Source organism: Hypanus sabinus, chromosome 11, assembly GCF_030144855.1.
Source record: "Hypanus sabinus isolate sHypSab1 chromosome 11, sHypSab1.hap1, whole genome shotgun sequence".
NCBI classification, from domain to species: domain Eukaryota; kingdom Metazoa; phylum Chordata; class Chondrichthyes; order Myliobatiformes; family Dasyatidae; genus Hypanus; species Hypanus sabinus.
Genome location: NC_082716.1, coordinates 96,129,809 through 96,142,265, shown reverse-complemented (window position 1 = coordinate 96,142,265; position 12,457 = coordinate 96,129,809). Strand labels below are relative to the sequence as shown.

The 12,457-nt window shown below is 45.3% G+C and overlaps 1 protein-coding gene across 5 annotated transcripts in view; it reads left to right on the top strand.

Annotated features, from left to right (window-relative positions):
- LOC132402205 (rab GTPase-activating protein 1-like) overlaps window positions 1–12,457 on the top strand; it is a 570,990-nt gene that overhangs the window by 544,985 nt on the left and 13,548 nt on the right. For all 5 annotated transcript variants that reach the window (XM_059984929.1, XM_059984928.1, XM_059984931.1 and 2 more), the window contains 3 exons: window positions 9,428–9,538; window positions 10,184–10,288; window positions 11,361–11,444. In XM_059984929.1, coding sequence (XP_059840912.1) covers window positions 9,428–9,538; window positions 10,184–10,288; window positions 11,361–11,444 — 300 coding nt within the window. The remainder of the gene's footprint in view (window positions 1–9,427; window positions 9,539–10,183; window positions 10,289–11,360; window positions 11,445–12,457) is intronic.

Sequence of the window (12,457 nt, the reverse complement as noted above, 5' to 3'; positions counted from 1 at the left end):
CTATCACTACTGCTCTCCTCTTTCCCCTCCTTCCCCTCCTTCTCTTCTGAGCTGAGGGTCCAGTCTCAGTGCCATAGACGCAACTACTGCAACTTGTCCCTGGTAGGTAGTCCCCATCAACAGTATCCAATACGGTATACTTATCGTTGATGGGAACGGCCACAGGGGTGCTCTGCTCTTCCTGTCTATTCACCTTCCCTCACCTGACAGTCACCCAACTACCTCTCTCCTGACTCCTAGGGGTGACCATCTCCCTAAACTCCTGTTTATTTCTGCCTCTGCCTCCCGAATGATCAGAAGTTCATCCAGCTCCAGCTCCAGTTCCCTAACACGGTTTGTCAGGAGCTGCAGCTGGTTGCACCTTTTGCAGGTGTAGTCATCAGGGACAGCTGTGCTCGCCCTGACTTCACACATACTGCAAACGGAGCACTCAACTGCCCTAACTGCTGCCTCCATTACCTACTCCTAAGCTAATTAGATTAATTAAAGGAGCTTACCTGGCCTTACTTCACCTGGAGTGAAGCTTGTACTCAGCCTCTGCTCGCTTTTTGAATTCCCTCGCTGATCTTCAACGCACTTGCATAGTTGTGCCCCGTTCAAACCTCGCCTCTGCCTGTTCTCGCCAAAGCCTGATTGAGCCAAAGCCGTCCCACTCTGCCTCAGTCCACTCTGACAATGGCTGCTGTATATGGCAGTCTTTCTTTTAAACCTTTGGTGCACTACATCACACGCCTGTGCAGTCTAGCCTCTTTGCCCCAACCAGTTAAAACATACCGCTTCTCTCCAAGCTTCTTTTACCTCTTCCCACTTCGCCTCTTGCTTCGATCCACCTCTGTGGATGTCATTGATTTGATATCCACACATGGTCCATTACAAGGGGGTGTCAGCAGGGTAACCTCCAGGATAACAACAGAATTTAATGATGGCTATTGTTGTGAATGGTCTGTCAAACCTTTCTAGTCAAGGTCGATTTCTAAACTGGTGGTTGAAACAACAACACACACAAAATGCTGGTGGAACACAGCAGGCCAGGCAGCATCTATAGGAGAAGCACTGTCGACATTTTGGGCCGAGACTCTTCATCAGGACTAACCGAAAGGAAAGATAGTAAGAGATTTGAAAGTAGTGGGGGGAGGGGGAAATGCGAAATGATAGGAGAAGACCGGAGGGGGTGGGATGAAGCTAAGAACTGGAAAGGTGATTGGTGAAGGTTATTATCCTTATTATTATATTTATTATATAATTATTATTATTCTTACTATCTTTCCTTTTGGCTAGTCCTGACGAAGGGTCTCGACCCGAAACGTCGACAGTGCTTCTCCTATAGATGCTGCCTGGCCTGCTGTGTTCCACCAGCATTTTGTGTGTGTTGTTGTTTCAATTTCCAGCATCTGCAGATTTCCTCGTGTTTGCTCTTTAAGCTGGTGGTCTTGTCTTGAAACTGTCATTATGAAAACTAACCACAATCAGACATAAATGTAGAACATAGATAGAACATAGAATAGTACAGCACATTACAGGCCCTTTGGCCCACAATGTTGTGCCAACCCTCAAACCCTGCCTCCCATATAACCCCCCACCTTAAATTCCTCCATATACCTGTCTAGTAGTCTCTTAAACTTCACTAGTGTATCTGCTTTTACCACCGACTCAGGCAGTGCATTCCATGCACCAACCATTCTGTGAGTTAAAAAATCTTCCTCTAATATCCCCCTTGAACTTCCCTCCCCTTACCTTAAAGCCATGTCCTATTGTACTGAGCAGTGATGCCATGGGGAAGAGACGCTGGCTGTCTACTCTATCTATTCCTCTTAATATCTTGTACACCTCTGTCATGTCTCCTCTCACCCTCCTCCTCTCCAAAGAGTAAAGCCCTAGCTCCCTTAATCTCTGATCATAATCCATACTCTCTAAACCAGGCAGCATCCTGGTAAATCTCCTGTGTACCCTTTCCAGTGCTTCCACATCCTTGCTATAGTCAGGCAACCAGAACTGGACACAGTACTCCAAGTGTGACCTAACCAGAGTTTTATAGAGCTGCATCATTACATTGCAACTCTTAAACTCTATCCCTCAATTTATGAAAACTATCACCCCATAAGCTTTCTTATCTACCCTATCTACCTGTGAGGCAACTTTCAGGGATCTGTGGACATGTACCCCAAGTTCCCTCTGCTCCTTCACACTACCATGCATCCTGCCATTTACATTGTACTCTGCCTGGAAGTTTGTCCTTCCACAGTGTACCACCTCACACTTCTCCGGGTTGAAATTCACCTGCCACTTCTCAGCCCACTTCCGCATCCTATCAACGTCTCTCTGCAATCTTTGACAATCCTCCACACCACCAACCTTTGTGTCATCTGCAAACTTGCCAACCCACAATTCTACTGCCACATCCAGGTTGTTAATAAAAATCATGAAAAGTAGAGGTCCCAGAACAGATCCTTGTGGGACACCACTAGTCACGACTCTCCAATCTCTATGTACTCCCTCCACCACGACCCTGTGCCTTCTGCAGGCAAACCAATTCTGAATTCACCTGGCCAAACTTCCCTGGATCCCATGCCTTCTGACTTTCTGAATAAGCCTACCATGTGGAGCCCTGTCAAATGCCTTACTCCAATCCATGTATATCACATCCACTGCACTACCCTCATCTATATGCCTGGTCACCTCCTCAAAGAACTCTATCAGGCTTGTTAGACAAAATCTGCCCTTCACAAAGCTGTGCTGACTGTCCCTGATCAGACCATGATTCTCTAAATGCCCATACATCCTATCTCTAAGAATCTTTTCCCACAGCTTTCCCACCACAGTCATAAGGCTCACTGGTCTATAATTACCCAGACTATCCCTACTACCTTTTTTGAACAAGGGGACAACATTCGCTTCCCTCCAATCCTCTGGTACCATTCCCATGGACAACGAGGACATAAAGGTCCTGGCCAGAGGCTCAACAATCTCTTCCCTCGCCTCGTGCAGCAGCCTGGGGAATATTCCATCAGGCCCTGGGGACTTACCCATCCTAATGTATTTTAACAACTCCACCTCCTCTCCCTTAATATCAACATGCTCCAGAACATCAACCTCACTCATATTGTCCTCACCGTCATCAAGTTCCCTCTCATTGGTGAATACCTCACTCACTTCCACAGCCTCCAGACACATCTTCCCACCTTTATCTCTAATCGGTCCTACCTTCACTCCTGTCATCCTTTTGTTCTTCACATAATTGAAGAATGCCTTGGGGTTTTCCCTTACCCTACTCGCCAAGGCCTTCTCATGCCCCCTTCTTGCTCTCCTCAGCCCCTTCTTAAGCTCCTTTCTTGCTACCCTATATTCCTCAATAGACCCATTTGATCCTTGCTTCCTAAACTTCATGTATGCTGCCTTCTTCCACCTGACTAGATTTTCCACCTCACTTGTCATGTATGGTTCCTTCACCCTACCATTCTTTATCTTTCTCACCAGGTCAAATTTATCCCTAACATCCTGCAAGAGATCCTTAAACATCGACCACATGTCCATTGTACATTTCCCTTCAAAAACATCATCCCAATTCACACCTGCAAGTTCTAGCCTTATAGCCTCATAATTTGCCCTTCCCCAATTAGAAATGTTCCTGTCCTCTCTGATTCTATCCTTTTCCATGATAATGCTAAAGGTCAGGGAGGGGTGATCACTGTCCCCCAGATGCTCACCCACTGAGAGATCTGTGACCGGACCCAGTTCATTAACTAATACTAGATCTAGTATGGCACTCCCCCAGTCGGCCTATCAACATACTGTGACAGGAATTCGTCCTGGACACACTTAACAAACACTGCCCTGTCTATACATTGAAACTAATCAGGTACCAATCAATATTAAGGAAGTTAAAGTCATCCATGATGATAACCCTGTTAGTTTTGCAACTTTCCAAAATCTGCCTCCCAATCTGCTCCTCGGTATCTCTGCTGTTACCAGGGGGCCTATAGAATACCCCCAATAGAGCAACTGCTCCCTTCCTGTTCCTGTCTTCCACCTATACTGACTCAGAAGAGGATCCTGCTACATTACCCACCCTTTCTGTAGCTGTAATAGTATCCCTGACCAGTAATGCCACCCTTCCTCCCCTTCCCCCCCCCTTTTAAAGCACTGAAATCCAGGGATATTGAGAATTTCCTCGAATATAACCTGACACTCAAAGGAATTTGTTTTGTGTGATCCATACCAGTTTCCCAGGGGAGTGAGCCCTGTCCCATTCCCCACTCCTTGAATCTTTTGCAGTTCATTCTCGCCCACATGGTGTCAGTTTAATTTTTCTGATTCTGGTTGTTTACTGCAAGGGGATATGTTCAGCAGTCAGTCTGCATATCTTTGGAAAGTTGGAGGAAGCTGGAGCACCCATGGGAGCTGCACAGTCACAGAAAGAACAAACAAACTGCACACAAACAGCACCAGAAGCTGGGAGTGACCTCAAGCCACTGTGAGGTGGTAACTAACAGTGAACCTTGATGGGTGTCTTTATTTGATAGGAAATTAATGAAAATATTTTTCAATTTCACACTGTAAAATAGATCTCAACTTAAAGCGCTTGACTATCAGTTTCCACCATAAAATCTGCTTGGCGCTCTGTATTCTACCACATGTACAGTATTTTGTGTTTGCATTTTACCCTGAAGGATAAATGTATCAAACAGAATACAGCTAATTTTACAGCTATGGAACCTCAGATGCTGGGCAAGTACAGGACAAGGCATGTGAAGGAAATAAAGAGCAGAAGGATGATGCTGAAATAAAGGATTAACCATGAGAAGTGAAATGGCTTGCAACATCTACATTCTCAGCTAACTTTCCAAACCCACCCTCTTCCCCCCCCCCCCCCACCCCCATCAATGCTGGCTGCAACAATCTGCAGCATAACTGAAGAAACAGGAGCCAACAAGTAACTATTTGCTTTTAGGTTTGACAGGTTCTAGGGAACAGTGCAAGTCCCAGTTCATAGGGAATTTAATGTGCTCTCCTCTCAAGAGATTAAAAAAAAACAAAGGAGTACAGTATTCATCATGAGGCTTGGGGGTCAGACAGCAAGAGGCAGTCAATGATTCCACTATCACCCACTGGAAGTGCTGCTGTTAGCTTGAACAGCTCACCAGTTGGTGGAAGAGCTCCCTAAGTGAAATAGGACTCCAGGATCTTGCTCAAAGAATCTGGCTTGAAAAACTCTTATGTTAATCAAAACTGGGAGCTACAAGACCAACATGTCCTCACGCTGTGTTTTTCCAATAATAAAACCCTAAACAAAAATAGGTACCTACTGCATCTGGCTGAACTTTACCTGTTTGTAAAATGTGCACAGAGTTCCTTGAAGAAATTAAGTTAATAATCATCTGGAACAAAACATTGCAGAGAAATGCAAAAACAATGTGCCATGAAGCTTTATCAGTGCAGGGGTTCCCAACCTTTTTTATGCCATGAACCCTTACCATTAAGCAGGAGGTCCAGCTGTGGCTCCAGTTCCTTAATGTGATTTCTAAGGAGCTACAGCTCAGTGCACTTTATGTAGATGTACTTATCACGGAGAATGGAAGTCTCCCAGAGTTCCCATATCTCACACAAAGAACATACCACTAACTCCAAACTCCAAATTCTCAGTGCACTTGCTTTGTATTAACAGATAAAAAAAAACTTACTAAGAACTTTCTTACTTATTTACTTAGAACCTCCACCTGTGTTTGCCCAGGTCTGTTTTTGCCTGAACCTATTGAGCCAAAGGCTGTACACTCAAACACTGGCCCCCTTTCACAATGGCCACTCCACTTAGACCTCATTTCATTTTATTGGCCCTACACTGATTGCAGCCTGCCAGTAAGAGACAAAAGCACCAGAGCTCTTTTTAAACCTCACACTATATTACCAGCAAATGATGTCTCGTGCTGATTTCAGTCCACCAACTGTATGAATTGATTTATCTGAATGGCCTGTAAACAAAGGCCTTTCACTGTATCGTGGTACATGTGTCAATGATAAACCACTTACCAATTAGCTCACCTCTGGTTCATGTTTGGACCAAGGCTGTAAAGAGTCTTGAAACCATGGTCTTGGCAAAACTGGGGATTAATGAGTAGATTTTTATTGAGTGAATCCTATTTAATAGTACTGTGTACAGTAACTTACATTGCTTTTTAATGATTGAGAGCAGTTGAATTGGTTACTAATTACAACGTTTGTAGCTGGATTTTGTGGACAGGGCAGTGATCTTCATTGTTAATTGTGCTAACCTCTAGACTGATTTATTTTGTGTTAGGTTGAAAGCCCTTCTGTCATTTTATGGAGATATTGAATAAAAATAATGATTTCACTGAGGAGATCAAGAATTTAGTAAAGAATCTCATGAGAGGGTGTTTTTGAAAGCCTCAGTTTATGATTTGGAAAACTGAAGTAAAAATATCTTCATTAAAAGAAATCGCTTCTAAAAATGCACATCAACTTTTGCAGTTGGATCGATTTAATTTCGTCTGTTCACAGATGACTCACATTCTGTTATAAACATACTGTTGTTATTTGGATGAAGTTGTGAAACAAAAAAAAAGGCAAGATGTTGGAAATCTGAAATAAAAAACAAAAAATACACTGGAACTTTTCCACAGTTTGGATGGCATCTGTGGAGAGGGTAAAACAAGTTTCCTGTTGATTACCTGAAAACCCAAAAGGTATCACTGTTTGTCCGTCCAAAATTGCCACTTGCCTGACCTGCTGACAGTTCAGTTTTTATTTGTTATTAAGTCAATTATGTTTTCTATCTCCAAATGATGAAAGCCATTTAGAAGAAAGAAACACAGAGCTGGAGGATATGTGTCTTTAAGCGAGGCGTGCACATTTGATGTGGTGGCATGATAATGTATGCCATTAACATACTTTTACATATAACCAGTAATGAAATAATGTAAACAAAGAATACTTAAACTCCAACTCAATATAAAATGCATCTCAACTTGCATACCTACAATATTATATACATATAAATACAACCACTATATAGACAGCCACAGCACAGTAAATTTTAAATGGTCTCATTCGGAACTAAAGATTTAATCACTTTGAAAGCTTTTTACTCTTGTGGGGTAATGTCTTTCTTGACAAGGGGGATCATTTTGCTTGACAAGCTGAGAACGTGTGGTAAATCGTAAGGTAGTTCGTAAGTTGGTGTTTTTCAGAAATTGGCAAATAATTCTCAACCCTATGAACATTACTAACTCTTTTCAGGTCTTTCACAGATACTGGGTATTTGAAACTCACTCATGTCTATTACCTGACTCACAGTTGCAATGATCCTTAATTATAAGTTAAGAAAGATTCAAATTCTAAGCAGACAAGATAGAATTTCAGTAATGTTATGTAATGTGAAAGATAAAATGAGTCTGGCACTAATTCAAATGCCTTTAATGGTTGTGATCGATGGATGACTCAATTGAGCAAAGATTTTTTTTCTGCCTCCGCTTTATTTTCTAAATGTTGGACCACTATTTGTCTCCACATTTGTGTATTTCTATCCATGAAACAGTCCCTCCTTCCCTCCTTTTCTCTATCTCCACAGCCTCACTCTCTCTTCCTTCTCAATGCTCTCCTTTCTCCCTCACTCTTTCTCTATTTTTCTATCCATGTCCCTCTCATAATCTGTACATCTACCTGCACAATCCTGCTTCCCTCACTGTGACCGTGCTCCTTGCAGTGTGTCACCTTGTCTTCCCGCCATTCACATATTTCATGTTTCTTATATCGAGGAGGAGTCCATTCACCAGGCCTTTGCTGATTCTCAGAGCATTTCATAGAAACCTGTTCTTCCAATACTTTGTCTCCTTTTCCAGTCTGTCCCAATTCCTTTGTTCAATGTATATTTATACATTGTATACCTTTGTTCAGGTATATGGAGGAATTTAAGGAGGGGGGTTATATGGGAGGCGGGGTTTGAAGGTTGGCAGAACATTGTGGGCCGAAGGGCCTGTACTGTGCTGTACTATTCTATGTAATGTCTCCTCTCTTTATCGCTATTTTTGTTCCTCTCTTTAATTGCCTTATAACTTCTGATCCTTTTCCTGTCCTGTTTTGCAAGTTACTACAGTTGCCTGTCCTGTTATTTTCTCTCTTACCTCCTCTCTGTATATCCCATATAACTGGTTTTCAACACATTTCCCCATTATCCTCCAGACTTTGCTGCAGTGTTGTTTTGGTCTGTGTCTCCCAGAGTACTCCCAGAGTAGCTGCCTCCTGTGTGCAGATCCACTGGGGCATAATGTGGTCAGATGCACTGTCCCAGTGACTGTGTTTATCCTTTTTACGGCCACTACTATTCATGAATAAGCTCTTCTCAGGCATTCAGCTGGGTACATGAATCGATTATAACTGGTGTTTCAATGACAAACTCTGCCATCTTCATCAGGGGTGATGCCTGGGCATGTCTAGCCCAATGGTAGACTGTCCCTCCTGATTGGTAGACCTCATCCAATCAGATTTCTGCTCTCTCACCTTGTTTACCATCAAATTCCAGTTCTTACTTAAAGCAAGGCCTTAGTCTTTGTTAAAATTCTTTTCCTCTAGTTTTGTGCCATCAAGGTTAATCCTATGGCCATTGCGAATGCAGTGTTTTGCTACCACTGAATACTCTGGGTAATCAAAATGGGCACACTTCCTTGGCTCCTTGATGTGGATTTCCATTCACCCCTTCCCATTTGGCTGATATATGCTGCTCTGCATTCACAGAGAATTCTGTAAATGCCAGCCAACCTGAGTCCCAGGTCATCTTTGACCCGCAAAAGGTGAAGGTCTCGCTCTAAGTAAGAACTGGAATTCCATTGTAAACAAGGCGGGACAGCAGAAACCTGATTGGATGAGGACTAACCAATCAGGACGGATGATGTGGATATAAATACCACTAGACTAGACATGCCCAGGAATCATCATAAAAGCAGGTTATAATCAATACCTGTATCTGGCTGGAAGCCCAAGAAGAGTTTATTTGTCACATATACTCAGAAAGCACTAGATTCTTTTTCAACTCCTATTCATGTTTCTCTAATGCCATTCATCACTTTCATCCAGTTTTAATTTTTACCCGGCTCTCTCTCTTGTCTTCTCCACCCCACCACTCTGTCCTCTTCACCCCCCCCTCTCTTCCCCATCTCCTTCTTTCTCCCCAACTCTGTTTTCTCCTGCCCCCTCTTTCTCTTACCACTATCTCTCCCCTACATCTCTGTTCATCCACCTCCCTCTCCCCACCTCTCTCTCCCCTCTAACCCAGCAGTATCGTGGTCTCTCTCCTCCACCAATCTCTCTCCCACTCACTCTTTCTCTTTCTCTCTCTCCCTGCCACTGTTCTCAGCCCACCTCTCTTCTCTCCACACCTCTTGGTTCAATGTTCCAACCTCTGCTCTTTGCTCCTCAGCGGGAGAACCGGCGATTGCAGGAGGCCAGTCTGCGCCTGGAGCAGGAGAACGATGACCTGGCTCATGAGCTGGTGACCAGCAAGATCGCACTGAGGAATGACCTAGATCAGGTGAGTGTGCCCAGGTGTCATTGAAAGGAACCCTGTACAATGGAACACTTCCTTTCCTGTTACACCTTTCACAGAGTACCTTACTCTAGCGTGAACCACCATCATTGCTTCAGGAATCATGGCGGCCAGAGTGCACAGGAAGATTCCATAATCGGTTGCATGATGCGTCTCAGATAATCCTTCGCTATAATTACAACGGTTGGGTGATGCATGTTATTTGAAAATCTCCCCTCAGTATGGAACACATCAACACCACTGCAGAGATGGATAGTCCCTCGCACTTCAGCACACAGATACAGCAATGCCACTGTCCTTCAGTGCCACTCTACATTGTGATTCACATTTATTTCTCCTGTAGTCTGGAATGGCACTTTGAAGGCCTTACTCGCATTTATCGTCCATCCCCCCCAGCCAGTGGATGGACCAGGTCAAAGTCCTCCATGCTGGGTCTGGAGTTCTGGTAGACTGGAATGCACACCAGCCATAACCTAACCCAGAGCTAAGACCTCCATTCTCTGAGCCAAGCGCTTCAGTCTGAGGTAGCAGTGTAAGGAAGTACAGGGGTGAGAAGGAAGGAGAGGGTTGGATGATGTGCTGGGAATACCTGGACCTTCATCACTGACCCAGCCATGATCCTTCACACAGATTGAAGACAAAGCAGATGTCCTCAACAAAGAGCTCCTGCAGACCAAACAGAAGTTGGTGGAGACAGAAGATGAGAAGAGGAGGCAGGAGGAAGAGTCAGCCCAGGTAGGGTCAAAAGTTTCAAAAGTACATTTAATGTCAGAGAAATGTATACAATATACACCCTGAGATGCTTTTTCTTCACAACAATCCATGAAAACAGAGAAGTGCCCCAAAGAATGAATGACAGTTAAATGTTAGAACCCCAAAGTCCCCCTCAGCTCCTCCCTCCCATGTGTAAGCAGCAGTGAGCAACAATCCCCCCTCCCCCCACCGGCAAAAAAAGCATCGGCACCGCCACCAAGTACTCAAGTGTGAGCAAAGCGATAGCAAAGACACAGACTTGCAGTTACCCCAAAGACTTCACGTTTCACCCGGTATTCGACATACCACCGGCTCTCTCTCTCTCTCTTTCTCCCTAATAAGGGAGAAAGAGATGTCTCTGTTTCATAGCGAGTGGGGAGACATAAACAACTCGCTAGTTTATGAAGGGACACTGACCTTTGATCCACCCATCTCCAGAGCTCCGAAATCCTAAGCCTCCAAAGGTGAGCTGAACTCTTAGGCTGCACCCATGGCATGTCAGATAATGGCCAGTCATGACACTCCGAGAGCCGCTCCCATTCCCGCAAAGAACCAAAGTCAATGTATAACTCCAGGTCAGGGTCTTCAAAAGAACCCTGAAAGGGAAAAATAGAGATATTAAAGATGGAAATAGAGCTGTTTCCAATGGTGCAAGGAAAAGAGTTGTCATTTAGTGCCATCTTGACTAAGCTCGCCCTCTGTCTGGCCTTGGGATTGAAATTGGGACCATGTCTGGTGAGGAAGTAATGGCCTAGGTTGTTACTGAGTGAGGGTGGGAAACCCTGGGCCAGGGGTGTGGATGGAAGACCTACGCCTAGGTGTGTGAGTGAGGCCAGGCCTAGCTGAGGAATTGAGGGCCTGGGTGAAAGCTGTGGGTGGAAGGGCCAGACCTGGGTGTGGGAGAGAGACCCTGGGCCAGGGCTATGGATGGGAAAGTCTAGCCCTGGTGTTGGAAGGAGACCAGAGGACAGGACGTGGGTATGGGAGTGAGGCACTGACCAAACCTCAGAGAATGATACAGGTTTGTACTTTCTCTCTGAATTTTCCATTACAGATTAAGGAGGTTTTCCGCAGAGAGTTGGAGAAAGCGGAGTCGGAGGTGAAGAAGACAAGTGCTATAATTTCAGAGTACAAGCAGGTACTGACAGAAAGACATCATTGCCCGCAATGATGCGTTCAGAGACAGGGCCGTTATGACCGGTGGCTGGGGGTGGAGGTTACACTGATGGGGCTGAGGGTCGGGTAAGGTGGATGGTGACACCAATCTCTCTATATTTTTGGGACCATTAGCTATGAACCAGTCAGACTGAAGTTCCCCTCCCTGCTGCTGGACCTTCTAAACTGTGGGGTTAGAGCAATAAAACAGGGTTTAAAGAGCTCCTCATCCCCTGACACCATCTCCTCAATGCAGACAGCTCCTTAGCCCCAGACCTGTCTCCTCAGTGCAGACGGCTCCTTTAGTCTAGATACAGTCACCTCAGTGCAGACAGCTCCTTTAGCCCCAGACCCGTCATCTCAGTGCAGATAGCTCCTTTACTCTAGATACCGTCACCTCAGTGCAGATAGCTCCTTTACTCTAGATACCGTCACCTCAGTGCAGACAGCTCCTTTACCCCCAGACATGTCTCCTCAGTGCAGATAGCTCCTTTACTCTAGATACCGTCACCTCAGTGCAGACAGCTCCTTTACCCCCAGACATGTCTCCTCAGTGCAGATAGCTCCTTTCCCCCAAACCCATAACCTCAATGCAGTCAGCTCCTTTCCCCCAGACCCGTCTCCTCAGTGCAGACAGCTCCTTTCCCCCAGACCCGTCTCCTCAGTGCAGACAGCTCCTTTCCCCCAGACCCGTCTCCTCAGTGCAGACAGCTCCTTTCCCCCAGACCCGTCTCCTCAGTGCAGACAGCTCCTTTCCCCCAGACCCGTCTCCTCAGTGCAGACAGCTCCTTTACCCCAGACCCGTCTCCTCAGTGCAGACAGCTCCTTTCCCCCAGACCTGTCTCCTCAGTGCAGACAGCTCCTTTACCCCAGACCCGTCTCCTCAGTGCAGACAGCTCCTTTACCCCAGACCCGTCTCCTCAGTGCAGACAGCTCCTTTACCCCAGACGCATCTCCTCAGTGCAGACAGCTCCTTTACCCCAGACCCGTCTCCTC